This window comes from Eptatretus burgeri, chromosome 8, assembly GCF_056783735.1.
Source record: "Eptatretus burgeri isolate ZD-2024b chromosome 8, Ebu_testis_v1, whole genome shotgun sequence".
NCBI classification, from domain to species: domain Eukaryota; kingdom Metazoa; phylum Chordata; class Myxini; order Myxiniformes; family Myxinidae; genus Eptatretus; species Eptatretus burgeri.
This window is the reverse complement of record NC_140968.1, coordinates 23,496,354-23,522,453: the sequence shown is the minus strand read 5'-3', so window position 1 is coordinate 23,522,453 and position 26,100 is coordinate 23,496,354. Positions and strand designations below refer to the sequence as shown.

General features: G+C 43.2%; 1 protein-coding gene across 3 annotated transcripts in view; it reads right to left on the bottom strand.

Moving 5' to 3' along the window:
* LOC147021316 (insulin-like growth factor 2 mRNA-binding protein 3-A) overlaps window positions 1-26,100 on the bottom strand; it is a 77,755-nt gene that overhangs the window by 21,906 nt on the left and 29,749 nt on the right. For all 3 annotated transcript variants that reach the window (XM_085891153.1, XM_085891150.1, XM_085891151.1), the window contains exons 5-10: window positions 15,688-15,736; window positions 11,088-11,139; window positions 9,360-9,426; window positions 8,285-8,431; window positions 8,028-8,144; window positions 955-1,089 (exon numbers count right to left, since the gene is read on the bottom strand). In XM_085891153.1, coding sequence (XP_085747279.1) covers window positions 955-1,089; window positions 8,028-8,144; window positions 8,285-8,431; window positions 9,360-9,426; window positions 11,088-11,139; window positions 15,688-15,736 — 567 coding nt within the window. The remainder of the gene's footprint in view (window positions 1-954; window positions 1,090-8,027; window positions 8,145-8,284; window positions 8,432-9,359; window positions 9,427-11,087; window positions 11,140-15,687; window positions 15,737-26,100) is intronic.

The following is a 26,100-nucleotide window of genomic DNA, read 5'->3' as shown; positions in this document are numbered from 1 at the left end:
TCATCCAAACGGGCCCGCAAATAGTTCCTTTTTTCCTGGCATTGAAGATCACTGCATTTTAGACATTTCTGATATACTTCTTTCCATAGAACCAAAAACTGCTACAGGTAGAACCAACACAATCAGTAAAAAGAAACAGCTGTCAAATAAAACATTGGTTGGCAAAAATCTTGACTATAATATGCTTGGAAAAACTCTTACTCATACTAGTATCGCTTCCAGTTCCTGCATGTGCATGTGGAAAACTTGTATACAATATACCGATATAGTGTATTGGAAATCTTGTGTTCAAATATTGTGCCATGTATTGTGGCGTATTGTGTGTACAGCACCCGAGTCCCCGAACAATAAAACAATCATCACACTTGAACCCATTGAGATCCCATTTTCATTTATGCTGAGGTGTTGGAGTAAATGAAGGGGTATTCTCACACGAAAAAATTGGAACCATCGGTTTGGCTGGGGAGCGGGGGGCCCAAAGTCAAAGGGCGCTCCAAACTATAACTTTTTGAATTACTGTTTCAGAGTGATTTTACTTTACGTGATTCGAAAGATCCCGCTTTTACGAGCATTTTGATACCAAGATCAGCCAAATCGGACCACTACAACCTGTGATATGGCCTCTGCAATATTGTGGGGCAGCCGGGGACGCACAAATTTGGGGGGCCCCGAAAATGGGCCCACAGGTCTAAAAGTTGGTATTTTGAGTTTTTTCACCTAAGTGAATAAATGATCAACATATGGGGAGAAAATGAGGTATTAGTGTTGGGAGGGTGTGTACACTTGACATGGAATGCCCCTACTGAGGTGTTCCAATCAACTTTCCTTCCAGAAAAGCTGAGTCAATGTTCTTCTCGTAACAAGCACGGCACCTTTCAGGGAACAATAAGACAAAATGAAAGCATGCGACAAAATTCACATCACGAAACATGATAAAATGGTTGCGAGTTATACAAGCCAGTCCTGTTTGCTTCCTTGCGGAGCAACTCCAAGATGCGGCGACAGGCTTCAGTGCAATCTTTCACCGTCGCCTGGATAGTAATTGTCTTCTCATTCTTCAAACCGGAAATATTCCGATCAATGTCAATCCTAACAACACAAAGGAAAAAAAAATGACAACCTGCTTCATAGGATTAATTCAGACATCAAGTAACCTGCACAATAAACAACTCAGAGAATACGTTACCCCACGCAGTGTAAAACTACATACATCAATATAAAATAATGCTTTCAAAGATTGTTAAAAACAATTCTGAAAGTTTAGGTCTATTGAAGCAGTCTGATACACCACCCTCATTAAGCATGTCCAAGTACTGGTAAATGAAAAGGTTTTCAAAGTGCAAAGAAGGTGATTTGTATTCTACAGTATTCAAGTCGGTGACATAATTCAATTTGAATAAAACAGATTTTAAAATTCATATACATAAATTAATTCCAAATTGACACCATGTGACAGGATTGGGACAAAGCCTTCGGGATCCCCACTCTGATGAAAGGAGGAAAAACCACAGGGTAACCTTTCTGGGTCAGATCACAGTAGTGCATGTCAGGGTGGTGCAGAGGTTTAGTCTACCAGATGGCGGTCTCGTTGGGTTAACCTGAGGAGGTCCCTTCGGGTGGGTGCCTGGAATGTCCTTTCCCCAAGAGAAGATGATCACCTGTCTCTGTTATCTCAGCTCAAGCGTTCGAACATCGGTATTGCAGCACTCTCTGAGGTTCGGAGACCGGGTAGTGGTGAGATTATGGTGGGTTGTCACACCGACTATTGGTCTGATTGCAATGAAGGTTACCATGCCCAAGGAGTTGCTGTTGCTGTGACCAATAAGCTGACTCCAATGATATCCAACAAGCGTATTATGAGACGAAGGATTCGTCACTCCTTCGGTGTCATTTCTATTGTCTCTGTATATGCTCCAACTGAGGCAAGTGATCTTACCATGAAGGATGCATTCCACACCACACTCCAGTCTGTGGTAGATTAGTGTCCCAGGTAAGATACTCTTCTCATCTTGGGAGAGTTCAATGCATCAACTGGAACTGATGGGGATGGTTATGGGACATGTGTTCGTCCCCATGGGTCTGGAACTGTGAACCAGAATAGCACTAAATTCCTTGACAATGCAAGAAGTCATGGACTTAGGGTGGCTGGTTCATGGTTTCAGCGCCCAGTCTCATCGCTGGACTTGGTATTCCAACACCAGTGGTGTGGAAAAGGAGATTGACCATGTGCTTGTTGATGGTCGCTGGAGGATGACCCAGAACTGCAGGGTCGACAGGAGTGCTCAGTTAATAAATACCGACCACAGGGTTGGTGTAGGAACTCTGAAGTTTCAGCTTAAATGTGGGAAAATGGTACCATCCCAGCTTAGGCTGGATGTTGGTTGACAAACTCAGGGAACAGAAGGTAGCTGAGGAGTTTGCAAACAGGCTGAGTGGGGATTTGGGCAGTTGGGGAATTGTGAAGAGTTGTGAAGTGCATTCAAGATCACCATCCTTGATGTTGCCGGTGGATGTCTCAGAACTCACCGGAGGGTGAACAAGAATTTTGTCTCTGAAGGGACACTGGATACCATTGACCAGATTCGCAGGGCCGGGCTTAATGGCAGAGCTGAGCTGTTCAGGAAGTTGTGGCGTAAAACTGTAAGTGCGCTGATTGTGGCCAAGGAGGCCTATGTGAGAGGAATCTGAGGGAGTAGAGCATCACCTTTGGTCAAGCGATTCTCGTCCTGCTTACAGGGGAATTCGTACATTGCCTTCCTCCAAGCCCATCCCTCGGTGAACTGCACTGAGAGCAGAGGGTGGTGGGATTTTGACAGAGGAGTCTGAAGTGAAGGCCAGCTGGGCCGGTTGCTTTGAGCGGCTGTACCAGGCTGATTCACCAGCCATTGAGTTGGATGTCAGGGGTGTTACAATCCCAATTGCTGACCCTCCAATCAACTGTGATCCACCTTTGCTTCTGGAAAAAGGCTGCGGTGAACCGGATAAAATGGGGTAAAGCTCTTGGGATCTGTGGCACCCATGCTGAACTTCTCAAGGCTGGTGGAAATGTGATACTCATAACATTGCATGCAGTTCTTTGTTCTGCCTGGAACACAGGCATCATCCCATCTGACTGGAAGAGGGGCCTTGTTATCCCTCTCTGGAAAGGGAAGGGTGATTGCAAGGACTGCAACAACTACCGAGGGGCGACACTGCTCTCCGTGCCGGGCGACATCTTGATTCAGATTGATAGGGTTCGCCAGCATATGCTTGAGCATCAGCGCCCAAAGCAGACGGGCTTTAAACCAAAGAGGTCAACGATTGACCATATCCTTGCCCTTCGGGTCCTCATGATTGACCGTATCCTTGCCCTTCGGGTCCTCAATCAGGCTATGTTGATCTCTGCAAAGCATTCATTTCAGTGAATCGGGATGCCTTCTGGAGGTTTCTTGGTCTACGTGGGGTGCCACCAAATCTGATCAATCTGATGTCTGAACGATACCCTGGTACTGAGAGTGCTGCGTTTCCATCTCTGACATATTTCCACTTGTTGCTGTAGTTCGTCAGGGGTGTGTACTGGCCCCCACACTTTTCAGTGGATGTGTGGACTGGATTCTGGGGAGGATGTCAGAGATCAAGCTACGGTGCATCGTTTGGTAATGTCAAGATCTCTGACCTTGATTTCGCAGATGATGCAGTCATCTTTTTGGAGATTCTGGATATCCTTTTGGGGGCCCTCAAGGTGCTGAATGAGGAGTCTGAGCCACTGGGATTACGGGTTTCCTGGGGCAAAACTAAGATCCAGGCTTTCAATGACATATTGGATGCTGCTCTCTTGTCTGTACCCATTTGTGGTGAAGATGTTGAGGTGACAGAGAGATTCACTTCCCTTGGCAGTGATACGCATGCCTCTGCTGCCTTTGAGCCAGAGGTTAATAGATGTCTGGGTCGCACCTGGGGAATCTTGGATTCACTGGATCATGGGGTGTGTTGCTGTCGGTACCTGTGCAGGAGGACGAAAGTCCGAGTCTTCAGGTCCTTCGTGCTTCCAATCTTGCTCTACAGATGTGCAATTTGGACTATGACGAGGAATCTGAGACGGAGACTTAATTCCTTTGTTACCAGATCTCTTTGGAGAATCCTTGGCTCTTGCTGGTCGGATTTTGTGTCCAACGAGCGGTTGCTGAATGAGGCTCAAATGAGATTTGTTACCTGCAGTCCTGTGAGCGTCAGATGTGGCTACATGGACATGTGGCTCGTTTTCCTGACGCTGATCCTGCTCACCAGATTCTCTCAGCAAGGGAGCCTTATGAGTGGAGGAGGCCAATGAGCTGATCACGTGCCTTGTGGTTGCAGCAGCTTGATTGGCATCATAAGATGGGGATGGGCAAGGCATCTGCCTGGGGGACGGCCAGACGGAGGCCCATGAAGTACCGGTGGAAAGTGGACGCAGTGATGCGCTACTCCGGTGCATGCTCCCATACCTGACAGACCTGACCTGAAACCACCCGAACACGTTACTAGTTCTTCGGCCTGTTTTTTGTGTTATGACGTCTTGAAAAACAGTAAGTTTCCTGTTTAAAATGATTTTCAATTTTGTTTGACTGCCAGACAGGCAGACAGGGTTAACAGAAAAAAAAAAGGAAAAATTCTCATTCTCCCTGCGCATGTGCAATTGGGGCGAATTCAGAGTATGGTTAAACGGCAGGTTTATACTCCAATTCATGTTCAATATAGTGTTAAATTTAAATTAGTTGTTCCTGGATCATAAAGTAACGTTTACACAGACACAACCAAATTGCTTACTCCTGCTTTCCACTTCACGTGTGCAGGCCAATACCAACAACAACAACAAAAAAAAACTACAAGTTATTTTGTTCAGAAATGAGAAAAATAGAATTTTCATTTTCAAAAATGGATATAGTTACACATTTAGGGAGAAGGAACCAAGCAGGTGTGTGTCAGCAAGATGATTTTTTTTTTTTTTTTTTTTTTTTAGGGAAACGAGTGGGCCCGTTGGTCCGATCGACCAAATTTTCATTGGTCTTCACAACCTTGTTGCATACCCTCTTGCTGAACAGATTGAGCATTAGCTTGCCTTTCACTTTGCCCAGATGTGCTTGGGGCTAGCGCGGGGATAATATGTTCGTTATTATTCTTGCCATGTGATACGACTATTCTTATTATTGTTGTAAATATTATTAGTGTTAATTAATATTTGCTCTGTTGCAATGTTATCATTGTTTTTGTTATACATTTTGTAATTAGAATGCCATGCCGTGGTAGAAAGACAAATTAAGCTGCTTTATATACCTTAACATGGCGTGCATTAAAAACATGGGAATTCTAACGGATTTTTTTGTCGCATCGTCGAGTCTTAGGGGTCTTTGGGTCCTCGGGAAAAACAAAGCCGAATTTTCAAATCCACCTCCAACCCCATGTGTACACCATTTAAATGGCTGCAAAGCACGTGCACGCTGCCTCTGGACCCGTTTATTTGTTTCCCGTTTCTCTGTGCTCCCTTGCATACTGTTACGAATTTGGAATTCGATCGCACACAACATACAGGTTCCTTTAGCTCAGATATGTCGATAAGTGCATGTTCCCTTGATAGTTCACCTTCCATTGTTTAATGGGCGGAAATCGATTAAATGCGCTGTGATTTAATCTAATAGTTAGTGAGCGATCACAACACAAAGGAAGACGCCCCTCCCCCTCTTCTGCGAAGAGGAAGAAGAGCACTCCCGTCCTGAATCACGGGATGTAAACAACTCCCTCCCACCCGGAGTTGAGAGGGGGATGGAGCACGAGGGCATGAGTCACGCCGGGAGCGGGGGAGGGGGCCGATAAGAATAAAGAAGAGACACTCTGCTTGGCTCGGGTTGAGAGGGCTGGTTGTTCTGTAGAGCTTCGGCTTCTGCTTGGCTCGGGTTAGGGTTGAGGCTTTGAGTAAGCATTTTGCTTCGGCTTGGCTTTTAGCAGGCCTTTGGGTTCTGCTTGGGGAGGGTTGAGACTTTTGCTTCAGTGAGCTTCGGTTCTGCTTGGCAAGGTTGAGGCTTTTTGAAAGCTTTTTGCTTCCACTTGGCTTTTCAGCAGGCCTTCGGGTTCTGCTCGGCTCGGAGTTCTTGGTCCTCGCTTGTTCATCGACAGAGCTCCTGATCACTTACAAAGCTTTTGTCCGTAGCCTGATGGAGTACTGCTCTCCCGTCTGGGCTGGTGCTCCTGCCTCCCACCTTTCTCGGCTTCACGCTGTCGAAACCAGGGCATTTAGGATCATCGGCATCTCCCGCAATGAAGCTGAGTCTTTGGGCCTCTCACTCAATCACCGCAGGTTGGTCGGTGGTCTTTCTGTCTTCTACTCCCTCCTCTCCAGCCTTGCCCCCCTGCTCTCTCTGCCATTTGTCCCCACCACATTTCCACAGGGCGCTCAAGGTCCGCCAACAACCCCCTTCTGGTAAAACTACCAAAATCACGAATCACTGCTCACCTTCAATCTTTCATTCTTCTTTTTCCCCGCCTTTGGAATAAACTCCCTCACTATATTATTTTCCATTCTTCCCTCCAGGCTTTCAAAACAGCTGTTCACCACCACCTCTTATCATCCCCCATCCAAATCCTCGATCTTTTCTACCCCCGATAATCCACCCAAGCCCACTTCCTTCAATTCCCCTGCTTTCCTTCCTGAAAGTCCCTGTAATGTCCATCTTCTCTTCCCCATGTTCCCCGTCCCATTCCTCTCCCTTCCACAGATCTCCTAATGTGTCTGTTCCCCACTGTTTTGTTCCTCCCACTCCCGCCCCTCTTGTCTCATGCCCCCTTGCTGTGCGTTGTGTGTTAGCTCTCATACGAGCCTCGACAAGGTATACAAAAAAAAAAAGAGAGTTGAGCTGGTTGCTCGGCTCGAGCTGTTGGTGGTGGCTTCTTGCTCTTGGTTCGTGTTGTGAGAGGCTTTGTTCATCAGAAGAGAGTTGAGCTGGTTGCTCGGCTGCTTCTTCTTGGTTCGTGGAGCTATATGTTCTCCGCTTGGTGCGACTCATCGGCCTCATCTTGGAGGTGGTTCCTCGGGGAAGCGACGCATCGACGAGAAGAATCGGCGCCTCGTCTGACCAGCACGTGTTCAGAAGCGCGAGAGGATTCGCTGGAGCTTAAGAAGGATCGCGGCTCACGGCGATTGGATCCAGCTCGCTCTCGCTGGAGCCCGGGTCCGAACTGCTTGAAGACCACACGAGGTGGAGAGGTTCGAGATAGGTTCTGGGTTTCAGCTCATCTGTCCTCCGAGCTGGAGTCCGTTATTAAAGGCATCAGCCACCATTTCTTGGGTGTGTGTGTGTGTGTGTACGTGTGTCCGTGGGCCCGTCTAATAAGTAGGAAACTGTTAAGTGCCTGTGTTGTATTTGCTTCACATTGGAATAGAACTTGGCTGTAGGATTTTTTTGCTCGTGTCTTTTTCCCCATCCCCCCATTCATTGCATTGCCTGTGTTCAAATAAATGTCCCCATTGTTAAATGTCACCTGTTCATTGCGTCCCTTCCTCTCATTGACTGCCATGGAGCGTTCGGAATGTTAGCTGGTTTTTAACACCAATAAGATAATCGGGTCCGACGGGACTTGGCGATATATAACCGCTCGGCAATCGCATACGAAACGAGCTGCGTAAAGCAGCTCGTTTTCGTGCAGGTCCCGTTGAGGTATAGATCCCCGACATTTCTGTCTGCGCGAATAATTAGGTATATCGATAATTCGGCGATTGACCCTGTAGCGCGTGGACAGAAGAGTTGGCTGATCTATGGTGTGTTAAAAACACTCATAGCTGGGTTTCGGCGTTGATCCGGAAAGCTACGACTGGATTGCTCGTTCGGTGGGCGTGTGCGACCGCAATTGGGCTGAGGTGGTCGTCCGCACGCTGAACGGGTGGAAACCATAACACTAACTCCCTTTGCTCCATCAGTGTCGATGAAACCCTATGTCATTCCTTTCTTCCAGAGCCTCCATATCTGTAAAAATAATAAAATTAAAAAGTGTTGATAAAAGGTCTGCCCCAAACAAACCTGGAACGAGTTTCCTGTGAAATGGTCCTGATGGTACTTCCCTGCTTGCCAAAAACAATACCCAGCAGTCTAGCTGGTACTAGCAAGCGAAGAGGCAGGCGTGGGACTTCATCATTCCTGAAAGGATTAAAAAAAGATACAATTCCTTGAAAAATATAAAACCTCCGATGCAATGTACAACCTCTAATTGAGACAGTTCATCGGTCTAACCAACAACCATGCAGAGCACCACACCCAACTCCACCCATCCAAGTTACCTCTGCCACATTTGTGACTGCTTTGAACGGGTGGGCTGCTCATCCTTCGGCTCACTGCTGGTGGCTGACTCATCAGGGACAAAAGAAGCCAAAAAACGTTCACCCTGACCCTCCTCCACTTCCTCAGAGTTTAGTTTATCCATGGCGCTAAGACACAGTAATGTTAACAAATAAAAGAAGGTACAAGGGCATCAGATATTATCTGAACTGTTGACATTCACATTTCACACAAGAAACAATTACATAACATATTGGCATCCAAGGAAGCTATAGGAATCTTGAAATGGAACGTCTATACTTTACCAACTTAGACATTCAAACTTCACGTCCAGCTCACCCAGAACACAAACCACTTCCAAGGGTCGACTTCTCAGTTAGGGTGTCATCACATTCCCGGGATTTGTCACATGGAAAGGGATGTTTTTGTGGTCTTGAAGGAATGAAATGATGAAAGTACTGTCGTCTTGCTTCAAACGCATATTAGTAATAATACGAGTTCCCTGAGAAAGAACTTCAACACAGGAGGCGGCTATTAGGCCCATCCAAGTTTGTGCTACAGTTGCCATCTGGTTGTTTGTCCGTACTCGATCCTTTTTTATTGAATGTTGTGTTAAGTAAGGAGGCAGCATGTACCTTTTTTAAAATCTGCACTTTGGCTGGGGTTCAAACTACCGACCTCCCAGATTTGGAGCAGATGCTCTAACGATGAAGCCACCGAGTCTGGTTTTAAAAGGTGTTGGCAAGACATCATATGAAAAAGAAAAACTGCAATTTCCTTTTGTGTATCATTTTTCAGCAAAAACAAGAAACTCATGGGGGGAATACTTCAACTCGCTCAAACATTGGAAGAACCCAATGATCTTCGAGAGCTTACAGGTATAGTCAATACAAAGTACGTGAAGAAAAACGAACAATTTAAGTGTGAGGCAATTCCTCAAAACACGCTTGGATGTATGCTTTTTCAACAACCATCGCAAAGTAACAAAATATTGAATATTCCCACGTTTCATTCTCACTGAAAACAAGTACTGTAAAAAAACGAAACGAAAACCCAGAATGCCTCTTTTTTACTCACCGCTGAGCCTCCTCCTTGGTTTCGTATGTCACGTTAACAACAATTGAACCGTCGTCTTCAATATCAACTGGAGGAAAGAAAATATTGGAGACAAGTACAAATAAGTGAGATGCATTCACCACTGCAAATTATATCGAGGCTAACTCAGCAGCTTCCCTCAACAATGGAAACTGACAGACAAGACTGAAATTAAAATTCAATGTGGACTTGCAGGATTTTGCTCGGCCATGCAATTTCACCACCAACAAATAAAGTGCTTAGCGAGAAAATAATTTTATCTCAAGGAAAAGACAAAACGCTTCCAAATGGACATTTCGGTGACAAGGACATATGGCACAATTTACGTTTTTTTAATAAATCATCTGTTAAGGAGTATGGACAGAACAACAGTATTTCAATCAGCATTCAACAGTTGATGTTTTTGAAGAAAAAAAGAAAAACCAAAAAAACCACCTTGGTGAAGTTGATGGCATGCCATTGCAAATTCCCATGCTTCCCACCAAAAGCAAAGTTAAAAGATGACAAAAAGTTCCACCAGTCACGACCCAAGATCAAATTTTGAGTTAAATTGTTTTTCCCATTTTTACCCCAGTAAACCCTTGGTCCCCACATCCTGGGGCATGAACCGTGGGTCAAATAAATAAAAAAACCATATCATTTCATGTGTCCCCCAATGTTGATTGCATAAACAAAGTTTCATTTAAAAATGTTTTAAATGTGCCCGTAAATTGCATATCCTGGGACTCGACTTTGACCCCGGCCCAGGGGGTGGAGCCAAAAATGACAGATCGTGGAACTTCTTGCCATGTGTTGATCATAACTACAAAGTTTGGTCAATTTCTGCCCAACCGTTTTGGAGGAGATGGTGTGATGGACAAAGACAGACAGACAGACATATGCAAGGCTATGTCTGCCGCTCCCGGAAGAGAGCATCTCACAGAACAAATTACAATATTAAAGCTTCCGACATATATAATTACATTTAACAGAATTACATTTTAGGAGTAAAAGAAAAAAACAATTTTTATTTTACATTTAAGGAGTAAAAAATAGCATTACATTTCAGGAGTAAAAATTTCTGATAATTTATAATCAAATGGGCATTTGGTGAATTTATTATTACCATTCGTGAATAATTTTTCCAAGATATCAAATTGAAACTTCCACAGCGTATTTGTGCATAGGTGTAATTATATACAAGAAAAATTTGGTCAAACTCAGTCAAAGGTCAAGGACATCCAAAACATATAAGACACCTATTCGGCCAAAATTAGAAAAATGCATCAACCAAATTTGTTGTGCACAACATTGCATCATGTAAAGCACTTTTATGTCAAAAGATCGTGACTAATTATGCAGAGCCGATGTAATGCGAAATCAACTTCCATGCATTAAAAACACGTGGGACATGCAGACTCAGACAGGGAGGGGTAGCCCAACATGCAGAGCCTATGTAACTTCAGCTAGAAGAGACTGATTAAAATATATATATATATATATATATATATATATATATATATATATATATATATATATATATATATATATATATATATATATAAAAAAACAATGAATAAATAATTCTTAAACAAGACCGACAAAGAAATAAACATCTCAGGATAAAGACAAAGAAGCAACTTGTCAGTCAGCTATCTTTAAAAATTTGTTAAAAAGACGAAATGGGAAAATGAAGAAGTTGGTAAAAGTCTTTTTACACAAAATGCTTACCTTTCTCACACTCTTTCACAGTGCCAAACTGAGCCAACTTGTTAGTCAAATCCTATAAAAAGAGAATTAAAAGTTTAAAAAAAAAATTACTGTGAAAGTAAAATATCCCCACCTGTGGAACCAACTTTCACAATCTCTTCAATCTCATTATTCCCTCCAGGTCTTCAAGACAGGTGTTCACCACCATCTCAGATAGACCCCAATCCAAAACCATGATCTTTTCTACACCCAAAAAACCACCCCCAACACCTACCCCATCCTGAAACGTCGTTACCAGCATCCTTTGTTTGAATGACTCAATCTACTTTCTCCCTTAGCCGTGCTGTTGGCATCCCTCCCCCCTAATTTGGAGGCATTGGAAAGTTATATCTGCAATGTTTTGGCCGACTTGCCAGCGGAGTTTGAGGATTTCAGTGGAAAATGTTGTCGAATTATTGAAAAATGCGCTGAGAACACAGGAGCTCATGATGAAATTAAATGTTCATAAAATAAAACGTAAATGAATGGCATTTCCGGAGGGGGGGGGGATTGATGTTTTAGTTAAATTGACAACATGGTCCTTCCATATTTAAAATGGGAACTTGATTATGGATCACTCAGTGTTTATGCAGAGAGACAGAGACAGACAACCAACCAACCAAAGAGGTGAGGGGAAAACCAACCAACCAGAGGCGAGGAGACAACCAACAAACCAGAGGCGAGGAGACAACCAACAAACCAGAGGCGAGGAGACAACCAACAAACCAGAGGCGAGGAGACAACCAACAAACCAGAGGCGAGGAGACAACCAACAAACCAGAGGCGAGGAGACAACCAACAAAACAGAGGCGAGGAGACAACCAACAAACCAGAGGCGAGGAGACAACCAACAAACCAGAGGCGAGGAGACAACCAACAAACCAGAGGCGAGGAGACAACCAACAAACCAGAGGCGAGGAGACAACCAACAAACCAGAGGCGAGGAGACAACCAACAAACCAGAGGCGAGGAGACAACCAACAAACCAGAGGCGAGGAGACAACCAACAAACCAGAGGCGAGGAGACAACCAACAAACCAGAGGCGAGGAGACAACCAACAAACCAGAGGCGAGGAGACAACCAACAAACCAGAGGCGAGGAGACAACCAACAAACCAGAGGCGAGGAGAACAACCAACCAACCAGAGGCGAGGAGACAACCAACCAACCAGAGGCGAGGAGACAACCAACCAACCAACCAGAGGCGAGGAGACAACCAACCAACCAACCAGAGGCGAGGAGACAACCAACCAACCAACCAGAGGCGAGGAGACAACCAACCAACCAACCAGAGGCGAGGAGACAACCAACCAACCAACCAGAGGCGAGGAGACAACCAACCAACCAACCAGAGGCGAGGAGACAACCAACCAACCAACCAGAGGCGAGGAGACAACCAACCAACCAACCAGAGGGGAGGAGACAACCAACCAACCAACCAGAGGCGAGGAGACAACCAACCAACCAACCAGAGGCGAGGAGACAACCAACCAACCAACCAGAGGCGAGGAGACAACCAACCAACCAACCAGAGGCGAGGAGACAACAAACCAATGAACCAGAGGCGAGGAGACAACCAACCAATCAACCAGAGGCGAGGGGACAACCAACCAATCAACCAGAGGCGAGGGGACAACCAACCAATCAACCAGAGGCGAGGGGACAACCAACCAATCAACCAGAGGCGAGAAGACAACCAACCAGAGGCGAGGAGACAACCAACCAGAGGCGAGGAGACAACCAACCAACCAGAGGTGAGGAGACAACCAACCAACCAGAGGCGAGGAGACAACCAACCAACCAGAGGCGAGGAGACAACCAACCAACCAGAGGCGAGGAGACAGCCAACCAACCAGAGCCGAGGAGACAGCCAACCAACCAGAGGCGAGGAGACAACCAACCAACCAGAGGCGAGGAGACAACCAACCAACCAGAGGCGAGGAGACAACCAACCAACCAGAGGCGAGGAGACAACCAACCAACCAACCAGAGGTGAGGAGACAACCAACCAACCAACCAACCAGAGGCGAGGAGACAACCAACCAACCAACCAACCAGAGGCAAGGAGACAACCAACCAACCAACTATCCAACCAGAGGCGAGGAGACAACCAACCAACCAACCAGAGGCGAGGAGACAACAAACCAATGAACCAGAGGCGAGGAGACAACCAACCAATCAACCAGAGGCGAGGGGACAACCAACCAATCAACCAGAGGCGAGAGGACAACCAACCAGAGGCGAGGAGACAACCAACCAACCAGAGGCGAGGAGACAACCAACCAACCAGAGGCGAGGACACAACAAACCAACCAACCAACCAACCAGAGGTGAGGAGACAACAAACATTTCCAGGATTTCAGTATTTACTGTCTTTTGCTTCATTTGTGTGTACTTATTTATTCCCCAAGGCTTGCATTCTTGTCTGGATCTCCATGCTACTCTTCTCATGTGCAAATCATGTCAGTGCAACAGAAAAATCATTGGGGGTTTAAATTTGGCTCAGAGCTTGTCATGAATGGTGAGCAATTTCTAGCGCACACCTTATTACCTCCGCCACCAAAGGTGATGGAGGTTTTGTTTTCACCCCTTTCAGTCTGTCTGTCTGTCATGTGTTTGTTTGTTTGTATGTATGCAGGATATCTCAAAAAGTTGTGGACAGGTTGAGTGTGTGACGACGAATTGATTTGATTTTGGTGAAGATCTCAAATCGAATCTACTAAATTTTTTAAGTGATTCTTCACCATTGAGATAGGGCTAAACCAGCATATAGCATTACATCTCCAAAAGTTGTGGACAGATTGGGACGAAACTTGGTGGACACATTGAGTGTGTGGCAAGGACAAATTGATTTGATTTTGGTGAAGATCTGAATCCGAATCGAGATATGAGGATTATTTAATCTTTTCAGTGATTCTTCCTCATTGAGAGAGATAGGACCAAAAACGATATCGTACTGTACAGCATATTTCAAAAATGTATTGGGCCCAATATGTTTTCGTGGATCAGGCATTGCATGGCAGAGGTATGCGCTCCACTGAGTGCCCTTCTAGTACTGGCCTTGCATTCGTTTGGGGTGAGTAATTTATCACTTGCCTCCATCAATGTCTTTGTTTTTCTTTATTTATTTGGCCTTCAGAAAATAGCTGGTTAAGTGAACGCCTGGGCTACCCTGCGTTACCTGTCAACGTTATTTCGTCGACAGAGACCCCATTATGGCATTCCCATTTCATTCTGTAATAAGGATGTACAAGCTCAAGCTCGTACGTATGTCATCAGACCAATCGAGATTTGCTTCAGTCATTCCGATGAAGTAATTTTTTGGATACAACATATAGAATTTATAGCACTGTATTCCTGAAGTAAACAACACATTCTGAAAAATATTTTGCATTAATCAGTCATCGTGTTTTACAGAGCAAACGTCACCCCAATTCTTTGAACTCGTCCATACAGTATACTGTAGATCAGCCATCTTCTTTTACTGGGCTTCACTTGTATTCGACGGCAAGGAACCATTAATCTCAATGTGTGCCTGGGAATCATTCGCAGGAGTGGCGAAAGGCAATTCGGTGTGCATATCCAACCTTTATGAGTTGGGATGATGAACTGACCCAGTGTTTTGGAATAAAAGAAGACTATGACCAAGGCACACGTAAATCCTACGTGGTACATTTGCTCTGTAAAATTGATGCCCATTACTGCAAAAGTACGTCATCATCACCACATTCACTGCTGCCATATTCTGCCCACTTTCTTTTTCATTGTTGTACACTGGAATAATACTTTCAATGGTGTTAAATATTACAGAAAGTCACCAATTTCCAGCGTCGATTTACGTCATATTCGTATTTTCATAGCACTCTGATCGCACCATCTTGCGGTACCTCGGTGACGACATCTCCGATCCGGATTTGCTGCGTGGCCTGTTCGATAGCTCGATTCCAGATTTGCCATGCAACTCACCAAAAAGCCTGATCAAGGTAAGGTGGCAGTGCCATATTGCTCAAGGCTAACTTCCCCTTTACCTGGAATTTAATTACTCACCTCAGAGAAAATTTTGGAGACTGATCACTTACTCGCCTGCATTTTGCTTACAAGCTCCAAGGCTAATTACGCTTATTAATAGTGTGGTTTAGAGTTAGACCTATTGGGATGATAATGTATTCTCTGCTCTGTATTTAACCATCAAAAAGTCAGCTATTTTCAGAGTAAAAGTCCGGCGTGCTTGGTCTCCAAGGAAGTTGCGGTTGAGTGGTTGGTGGGAAACATAGGTGGGGGTGAGGGGGGGTTATCTTCACAGCAATAACATAGTCATGTGGGAGGTGCCAGTCTTGGTTGTACTTTGCGAATGGTCAACTTGATCATCTCATCATTCTAATGGTATTTGCCGATTAACCGCTATTATCCATGATATATGATCGATATTTGAGACCAAGGTGGGGAATTCTTTCACCTTCAAATGAACCAATACATATTGCAAAATTGTGAAGGAGCAGTAATATACAAGAGGACTGCAATGCAAGCAAACATTTAATGTTAATTGACAAATCAAATTCTTACCAGACTACCCAAAACCCACCTCCCATTCCAAAGAACTTGGTATATTCCACACCTGGATCTTCCGCAACCTGAAAACGTAAAAACCATTTTATAAATAACAAAAGCCTAAACCCACCACCCAACCCCTTTCCTGCCACACAGTTAAACCCCTCCCATTTTTCAAACTAAACTCAAGTAATATGCACAATACCAATCATGCCCTGCAAGACAAAGCATAAAAGGGGCTGACTGTTTTATGCAAACAAAAAGTGTCTATTTATTACCCCACGCATACCAAACGAAGAGCGGGGTTAAGCAATTGGTTCATGTCTGTGCATCCGTCCGTCCGTCTTATCAACTCATGATCAAAGAACAGATAATTTAAATAAAATGTTATATTTTGAACACGAATCGGAACATGAATAGAAAGACAAGTCTTAAGTTTTGCCGTATTTTGTCTCGAAATTCTACCTGATCACACATGTGCAGAAAAGAGCGAGATAATATTTTTACTCTGTCTGGCTGTTTGGCAGTCAAACAAAATTGAAAATCATTCCAAACAGGAATCTTACCGTTTTTAAGGACGTCATAACGGACACGTACAACAGGCACGTATAACTAATGTAATGTGTTTGGGTGATGTAATAGATGCTGGAGAAAATGGTGGTAGAAACTGAAATTAACTTATTGATATGCCTTTAAACCTTTATTGAATGAGATATTTGACAAGAACAACAAAATTTAAATATCCATTTCAATAAAACAAACATCAAAGCTTTTCAACTTACACTCAAGATAAAACCACAAGCAGATGAAGAAGTAGCAGCACTCTCTCACTTATAAAGTTACAATGTAATGTCCTCAACTTTGATTGGTTCAGGGAAACAAAGGATGGAATTACCTGACTGGTGGAACCATAGAGCATCATGTATATAGTCCAGTCAAATTAGGAAATAACCTGTCACAAATTGCAATAGTAATGATTCCAACACTATTCAACTCAGAAATATGTCTGAAATAACATATCCAAAATGTAATTGAATCAACAGATGGGAACAGTGTCTAATTTGCATAAATTCAAAATGGTCGCCAGAAATCGGTTTTATCTAAGTTTCAGCCATTATCTATTATCGTGGTGATAACTGACTATTGTTGTTGGTGGTATCACAAATAGAAGGCCAGTGTATAGCTGGGGCACTGTATACATGGAATTTTGGAAATCAGCAAAAAATAATTAATTTTATCATTAAAAATTACCCCCGTGTGGGGGTGACGGTCATCTCTATAATGTTTTTTTACTATCATAATCGATGAACCGTTGCCAGATATCTTCTAAAATGGCAGACTAGATAGGTTTTGAAAATGGCGACTTTCACAACTTTCGTGACCTCATGACCTTGACCCTGACCTTGAATCCGGGAAAAAATATGTCGTTGGGCATCACTCATCGACCTCTACCCACATACCAAATTTCATCAAGATCAGAAGTAAAGTTTTCTTTGTACCGGGAGGTGTTTTTGACCATCTTCCAGGTTACGTGGCGGCCAAACGGGAATGAAATTCAAAAATCTGTCTGGTTAGATACAAGATAATATTTTTTACTATCATAATCAATAAACAGTTGCCGAATATCTTGCAGAATGGCAGACAAGATAGGTTTTGAAAATGGCGATTTCTATAACTTACGTGACCTCGTCCCTGACCTTGAACCCGGACAAAAGTTATATCGTTGTGCAACACTCATCGACCTCTACCCACATACGAAGTTTCATCAAGATCGGAAAGAAAAATTGACAGACGTACGGAAGGACAGAGATTTGGTCGGGCTTTATTAGGTCATCTCGGTAGAGATGACCTAAAATGGCTAAATTATTAGTGAAAAATTGTAAAACAGAGTATGATCGATGAATAATGAAACATTCATTTGTCATTAAATTACATTGGTCATAACATGATGATGCATATCCTGACACAGGATATCTGTTACTCGATTCAGATAAATGCATCATACAAAATCATAAATATAGGTAAATCACTTTTAAGCATGATATTGTTAATGGTGTACGTATAAAAATGGATATTGGGTTATGACGAATATGAAACTTTTATGCGGCGATCCTATGCAAGTGGCCCCGCATGTCAGTTGCTCCAGCAATGTTAACAGGGCTAACATGGCTAATGGATTGATATATGTATGTGATCCATCAGTGCTATGTACTAGATAAGGCACGTATTCATTGTATTATTGTGAACCCTCTCTATTCCCAGGGTGAGTCATGATGTATGAAGAGCTGAGTTGTGTTGTATGCCAGAAATCCATATAGTCAGACCAACCAAGCTCCCAACTCACTGCAAAGGGTTGTGATGGAATCAATAGAGCAAGTACAGCCAGACATAGTAACATTAATGCTCTACCTGGACAACATGTCCACCAGAACTGTCGCCAAGTTTATACAAACCTTCATTACATAGAGCAATCCAACCGTAAGAGACTTGGTGATCTTCCTTCATCCAATGACAAACCATCTTTGCAATCATCGGTGGGTTTATTTGATTATGCCAGTCACTGCCTCTTTTGTGGCCAGGGTGATCCCCGAGAAGGCAGGAATCCCGATTTAAAACTCATACCCATCAGAACATTAGATTTCCAGGAATGTGTTCTACAAGTATGTGACAAAAGAAATGATGAATGGGCGAAAACAGTCCAGGGGAGAATCAAAGCTGTCCGTGATTTACATGCTGCGGATGCCGTATATCACAAGACGTGCAGCAATAATTTCAGAACCAACAACTAGAGGGGGAGCACTCGGTAGAGTGCAAAACCTCCGCCGCCAATACTGCAAGGTCACTCAAGTGAACCTGATATCCTATTCATTCAATTTGAAGTCAACAGTGCTCACAGAGTTATAGTTTGCAACTTTCCCTTTTACTTTTAACTTTTACATACTCATTTCACTCGTCATAACCAGATTCCTTGAGACAGAAATTGATTTTACATGGGTATATCCACCTGAAGTTCCAAAATCAGCCGCAATTATAATTTTGGCATGTTTTTTTTTGTTGGAAATCACTTGTAACATGGAGAAACGCAAAAAAAAAAAAAAAAAAAAAATCGAAATTTTGTTGAAAAAAAAAAATTTCACATTTTTTTTCTTCTTACAATTTTTTTTTTTGGGGGGGGGGGGTTGGAAATCACTTAAAACATGTAGAAATGGAAAAAAAAAATTCAAATATTTTTTCAAATTGCCCGCCATAGTGGCCATATTGGATTTTGGACCAAGTCCAAAATCTAATGGCATGATCCTTGGACCAGACCTAACCCCCCCACCAAGTTTCGGCGAAATCCGTCGAGGAGTTTTTCCGTAATACTGTTCACAAACAAACAAACAAAGGGGTGAAAACAGTAACCTCCATCCATCTTCGATGGCGGAGGTTAAAGATATTCCTGTAAAATTTCAACATGATGATAATACATCTGTGAAACGTATGAAACGGGTAAGACCTCATGTCATGCAAGCTGAAGCATTTAAAGATGTAATGCATAACTTTGAACACAATGATGATGAACAGACCACCATAAAAGATCTTATCGACAATATGGCAGATTTCCTTTCAGACTCCAACGTTCCACCATATGGTCACACTTACATGAAAGACCAAATACAGAAAAAGTTCAGAGACAAAGTCATCATCACAGAGATCAATGGGAAACAAAACGTGGTCACAATGTGGAGCAATGCGACAAGTATTCTTCAGGATTTCCATTCTCAACCAAAGGCAGCAAACCCTCAACAAGAAAAGGACAACATAATTAAGACTGCTGCCAAACTCTTGAAGAATGACATAAAGATGATTCAACAACAGTCTGACATGTATTCCACATGCGCAGAAATGGATTCGGTAGAAATAGCTTGTACATTCTTACCAAAGTCCCTTCAATTATTTATTGGTGACTAAATCTGGTTGCAGTACCAGACAGTGCACATGTCGCAAAAATGGACTGGAATGCTCCACGGGTTGTGGACACTGCCGAGGCGTGTGCACAAATATGTCACAGATCGAAGATGACGATGTTGATGAATGAATGAGCAACATATAAGACTATTGATTCAAGTAGAACCATGTCTTTGCTGTATTATTAACCTCCGCCATCGAAGATCGGAGGCTACTGTTTTCACCCTTTTCTGTTTGTTTGTTTACAGTATTACGGAAAAACTCTGATGGATTTCGACGAAACTTGGTGGGGGGATTAGGTATGGTCCAAGGATCATGCCATTAGATTTTGGACATAGTCAAAAATCCAATATGGCCGCTATGGTGGCCATTTTGAAAAAAATATTTGAATTTTTTTTTTTTTTTGCATTTCTACATGTTTAAAGTGATTTCCAACCCCCCCCCCCCCAAAAAAAAAAATTGTGAGAGAAAAAAAACATTTTGCAACTTTTTTTTCCACAAAATTGATTTTTTTTTTTTTGCATTTCTACATGTTATAAGTGATTTCCAACAAAAAAAAACATGCCAAAATTATAATTGCGGGTGATTTTGGAACTTCAAGTGGATATACACACGTAAAATCAATTTCTGTCTCAAGGAATCTAGTTATGACGAATGAATTGAGTATGTAAAAGTTAAAAGTAAAAGGGAAAGTTGCAAACTATAACTCTGAGCACTGTTGACGTCAAATTGAATGAATAGGATATCAGGTTCACTTGAGTGACCTAGCAGTATTGGCAGCGGAGGTTTTACACTCTACCGAGTGCTCCCCCTCTAGTTTCAGTATTATATTATATAAGTTATATGTGACAATAAGTCATATGCTTACGTTTACATCTCGTCGCATGTTTCATTTTCATGATTTATCTACTTTCTACTCATGGTGTTAATTTGTAGATCGAACTTCTATATACATGTATGCCACATAACGAAGTATATGTGATATAGATTCTCATTTTTACGATTTATGTATTTAAACATTAGCTTCCTTATTCATATCTTCGGTCAGATGTGTGGATGAATCATTTAAATATATTCTATATGTGATACAGGTATATTCCAAATTCAATTTTTGGCAATAATCCATTGTGAACCAAACAAATTATTAAATATGTCAAAGGTCAGTTATAATTTCAATATAAGGCGATAATGATTGAAATTGGTAGCTTATTCAAACTTTCGAGTTAATTCTGTATCAGATGATTGAACTTACCTTGTTTGACATGCACATGCAAAATAATGTTTCTTCATTAAACTTTATAATATGATGTCTTTTTTGTCTTTCTCATTCTCTCATAAAACTTCCATACACTCTCAACCTCAATCCATATGTAATGTCATCTCTCGCTGGACATCATAACCTATCATCCCCATTATGACAAGTAATCTTTCCTAACAATTGCAATACTGGATTTTATTAATGACCATTAAGTTGATTCTGAACGTTTCCTTGATTGTAAAACAAAATGTGACACCAAAATGAAGCTTCTACAGCATTTGGTTGTTGATAAATGTATAGATATTTATATGTAGTTTCTCACTATTACTGATTACAGCATCTACCCACGTTACACGTTTTTGTGTTTCTGAATGGCCGTAAATCCCCCACAATATTCTGTTTAACATAACATTACTGGTAAAAATAATCAGAGATATGGACTGGGGTGTTTTACCTTGTGAATGACTCCATAGAAATGTTCAGGACCAATTTATGTCATATTTACATCAAAATAACTACAAAAATCCCTTTTAATGGTGGCCATCTTGGATTTGTTTCATAGTTACAAATAAAAATATTTCAATTTGGATTCATGTACAAAACAAATGAATATTTAGTTACCTCATATAACAGTCTTGTCATTATTGCAACACCTACAGACTGATGAGGAAACAATTGTATGAAGTTATATGGTTTCAAGATTTTTGTGGCGGCCATCTTGGATTTATGCAAATTTGACAGTCTTCACATCCTTTGATTCACCTAAACTTTTGATATGTTATTCAAGTCACTTTTCTGTGTCAAATAATATAGGACTCGTTACTATTGCAATTTGTGGTGGGTTAACGCTTTATTTGGCCTAATTTGACTTGACTAATGAGAAGGCGGAAATGAAATGTAAACGAACCATCATGAATAATGAAGAGGCGGGGATGTATCACCAAGCACCCACAGAAATGTAATGCTAATTAGCTGAGGGATAGTTGGGGCGGGAGGGAGGGTGGTTTTCATGATGACTCAACGTTGACTGTGGTACAGTTGTCACACAGTCAAGCCATCAGAGTCAAAATAGATATAAAGTTCGGACAAATTGTGTACAATGAATAGGGTTGGTTGGCCTGATGAACCTTGAGCAGTTTTCACGGTGGGGAAAAAAATTGGCTCGGTCATCAAAATGGCAAACAGCTCAGAAATGAGGCGTTATCAAATATATTTTGCTTTGAAACCCAGAGAAACATATAACCTTTGTAAAGCAAATCCGATAACCAAATGCTTTAGAAATAGGCCAGGCAAGAGGACAAAGGAAAACCTGAAAGAACCTCCATAAGATACGGGATGAAACTTTGCCACCACGGCACCCGTAACGGGCATGGCATGTCCACACACCCACGGTGTGAGTCCGTACAGATCGAAAACTACCCATACGTACCACATCTGTGTGTGCTGTATATGTATCTTTCCCTTGTAGTAACTGTTGATTGCACATCCAGATCAGGACACAAACTGCACTGAACAGCTCAGTAAGTGGCTTAAGCACTCAAGCACTCCAACGGAAAGCCTGGCTTGACATAACAAGAGATTACCAATTGCCGTCAAGACAACTACGCACCCGGAAACACCCGTGCAATGTCCGCATTGGACAAATCAACACTTTCTTTTCGGAGTCGGAACTGCTGATACAAAATAAAGCTCCAGATTTGAAAGTAATTCTGGTTAGTTCAAGAGATTCTCTCGGTTATTCATATGTGCAAATGAAATAAAGCCACAAACGCTGGCATCTCCAGGTATTTATAAGCATTGCAATATACCCAGCGATTCCTAGTGATGATGAAAAGGGATTCGATAATATTGTTACAGCTGTGGAAATTCGCATTACACCATAAAGGACCCTCAGATGAGATATCTCTGTAAGTACTTGTGTAGTTAGCCCAAACCCGTTGTATAGAGGGAATTTATGTGATTCATCCGGACTGCGACGCTTTGAGTTAGCCATTTTTTCTGTTCTATCTTTATTTTGAACCAACCACGTCTCAACCGCCATCACACAACGACCACGCCACCGCCACCATCTACGCTCCCACATCATCGCATCACCGCCATTCCCAAACGGCACCATAACCATCAAACCACCACCGAAAACCCTGCACCACTTTCACCTCTCTCTTTCTACGGTCATTCCCGCACCACCTGTGAACACTGAACGTCGGGCTGTCTCGGGCCCGTTCGGCGATTGGTGCCGAACGCACCGAGCCGCGAGCGCGAATGGCGGCCTTTCCGAGGGGAAAAAGCGTATCAGAAACGCTTCACGCCCACTTCTCCTCCGTCCAATTGGCGCGCGCGGGGCGGTTTGGCCCCGCCTCCAAGCGTGTGTATGTGAAGACCGTATATGCAAATTTTTGGATCAGGAGAGGTTCACGCCCATTTTTGCCCGACCAATGGCTGACCGGGGGGGGGGGGCGTGGCACCGCCTCCAATCGCGTTCTAATCCTAAAATTTGCATATACGCTTCTCCTGCCGCCTATAAAAAGGCGAGCGCAAGGCGAATTAAAAAAAGAGTGGCAAAGTCGGGTCGGTCGGGTGAGGAGAGTGCGGAACTGAGAAGAGTTGCAGGAAGAGTTGAGTTCTGGAGTTGCCTGGAGAGGGTCGTCGAGAAGTGGCTGTTGGGGGCGCATTGCGTTGCATTGGTGAAGTTGAGGCGAGTGCGCGCGGTGGAACTGCAGGCAAGGGAGCTCGGGTCCGAGGCAAGAAGGACGGCGGTCGGCGACGAGGTTGCGGTGTGGGATCGCTCGTCTCGTTGCGGGACCCAAGCCAGCCAGCCACTCCCCTCCCCCAGGGCATCAACAATCTCCCTTTCCCCCACGCTGAGATAGTGCAAAAGGGGGCCCCATTCCCACCCCCCACCCCCCACACGTGGTGCCAACGAAACCCGCAAAGGAGCACGGAGTCGGGGCACAGCCGCGCGGCCACATTTGCGGCTCGCCCACCAACGCGTCACGAGGACGCGGGTAGGACCCCCCAGTCTCGTGGACCTGGCCGCTCCTCTGGGTCCCGTGCACATTTGGCCTACGGGCCTGTCTGCCTCCTTGTCTATGAGGGTGGCTTCTTTCCTTTGCTTTTGTGTAAATGTGTGTTGGCGCCGTCTGTGAAGTAAAACTGTATACGTGTTGCCGTGTGTGCGCGTAGTCGGTATTAACTCTGCGTCGTTGTTGCTTTTATCGTTTTGGTTGCTTTATGTGCATTTTGACTGTATGGCTGTATATACGTGCTTTTCGTGTGCCGGGAAATAAATGTGCATTGTGTGAACTGTTTTCTCTAATTGAATCTCCATCCTGCTTCACCGTAAAGGGTTCGTAGTGGGTGCAAAACGCCCGGTAAATAATCTGAACTGTCGAGGTCGACGATAACACCGCTCGGTTATCCCGATAGTACGGAACGGGCCGCCCAAGCGGCTCGTGTCCGGAGTCGACCTGCGGCGAGGTACGATCGCCCGGTTTACCATCCGCGTGGGTACTTAGGTAGATCGAATTTGGCGAGCAACCCTATCCTGCGCGGGTGGGCAATTGGCACGATCGTGGTGGGGTTCAACCCCCACCCGTGACTAGCTCCCGGCGTTGGTCCGAGAGGGTCACGACTGAATTGTCCGTCCGGTGGGCGACATGCCGCAATTCGAGTTGCGTGGCCGTTCGCACGCCGGTGGGTGCGAATTCACAACAATATGAAGAAAAAAAACAACAAAAAAAAAAAACTATCGTTAGAAAATGGTTGCGGCCTGTTCCAAATCAAAGCATGGTTGAGTAGGCCAAAAAAACATGGCGGCTTCAGACCCCAGCGACGTTACCCAGGAAACGCCTTCAGACCCCAGACAGCGAGGTGGCAGAGGATTCCCTGATGAAAGATCAAATTAAATGACGCCATTAATTATCTTCAAAATGGGTGTTTTAATGAACCCAAACACCAAATTTTCACTCTTGCATTTCCTTGGAGTTTTCTTCATATGCATGCAAAGTTTCAGGCTGTTAGGTTTTATAGTTTTGGAGTTATGGAAAACACAATTTTATTAGTGTAGATAAGCAAAACTTTCTCTTTGGAACTCTTAATTTGGGAAAAATACTGGTTTTTGACATCCTTCAGGAATTAAATGTATCTCCCATTTATAACATTATTCGTATGGGAAAACTTTTTTCGCAACAAGCCGATTCACGATGTACACCATTTTTCAAGAACGGTGTATATCGTGAATATCTTGCAATACAGGTATTACTGTATAGCAAGATAGTTCAAAAATGTATTGGGCCCGATATGTTCTACTGGATCAGGCATTGTGTGGAGGAGTTAAGCACTTTATCGAGTGTGCTTCTAGTTTAACAAAGCATTAAAAAAATGTTTCATAAATAATACCTTTACGATTTATACATATTAGTCCACTGACAAATTTTGAAAAAAGATAAAAATAATAATAAAAAGGTCATTGGAAGCATTTAATGTTAATGGCTGGCATTCAGGCTTACTTTATATTTTAGAATATGCCGAGTTTGATTAAAGTGTTTGGCACATTTCATTCCAAGTTTTTAACCCTTTAATTGCTGACTCAAAATAATGGCCATATTATATTTTGTTTTCGTGAAATATTCTGGAATAGATGAAAGTTCTCATTTGAACAATATCTTTCAGTTTACTCAGGTTTCACTGGCTCGAGACTTCAGCTACAACACACAGCAAACTGTTAGAAGTTTAGAATATGTATTTACCCCATGTCCACTACAATTAAAAATGACCCCTGAAGAAGTACTTGATGAATAGAAAGAAAAAAAACAAGATGGCTTTTCGTTTCAATTCCACAACGGCAGACATGCCAAAATGAATTAATCCTCCCAAGGTAATTTACCCCTCCCAGATGACCACAATATCCCCCCCCTCCCTGCCAACCACCAAAGAAATGAAGTTTAAAGCAGTGCGATATGACAGAAGTCCAATGAATACTTATTGAATTTCAGATAAATTACATATATCAGTCCTCCAAAATGTTATGATAAAGATATATGCTGTCTTTTCTATGAAATCTGCAATGTTCGGAACAGGGTAATCCCAGTCATCCGCAACTGCAACACATACCGAGGCAGCTATTGGCGCGTCTCCACAACACAATCTCCATGCACGCTTTAGGAATCTAAGGGAGGGAGAGTAAGTGTGGCACCAACTTCTTATAGGTCCAGCCCATGGATGTAACACCCAGGAGACATG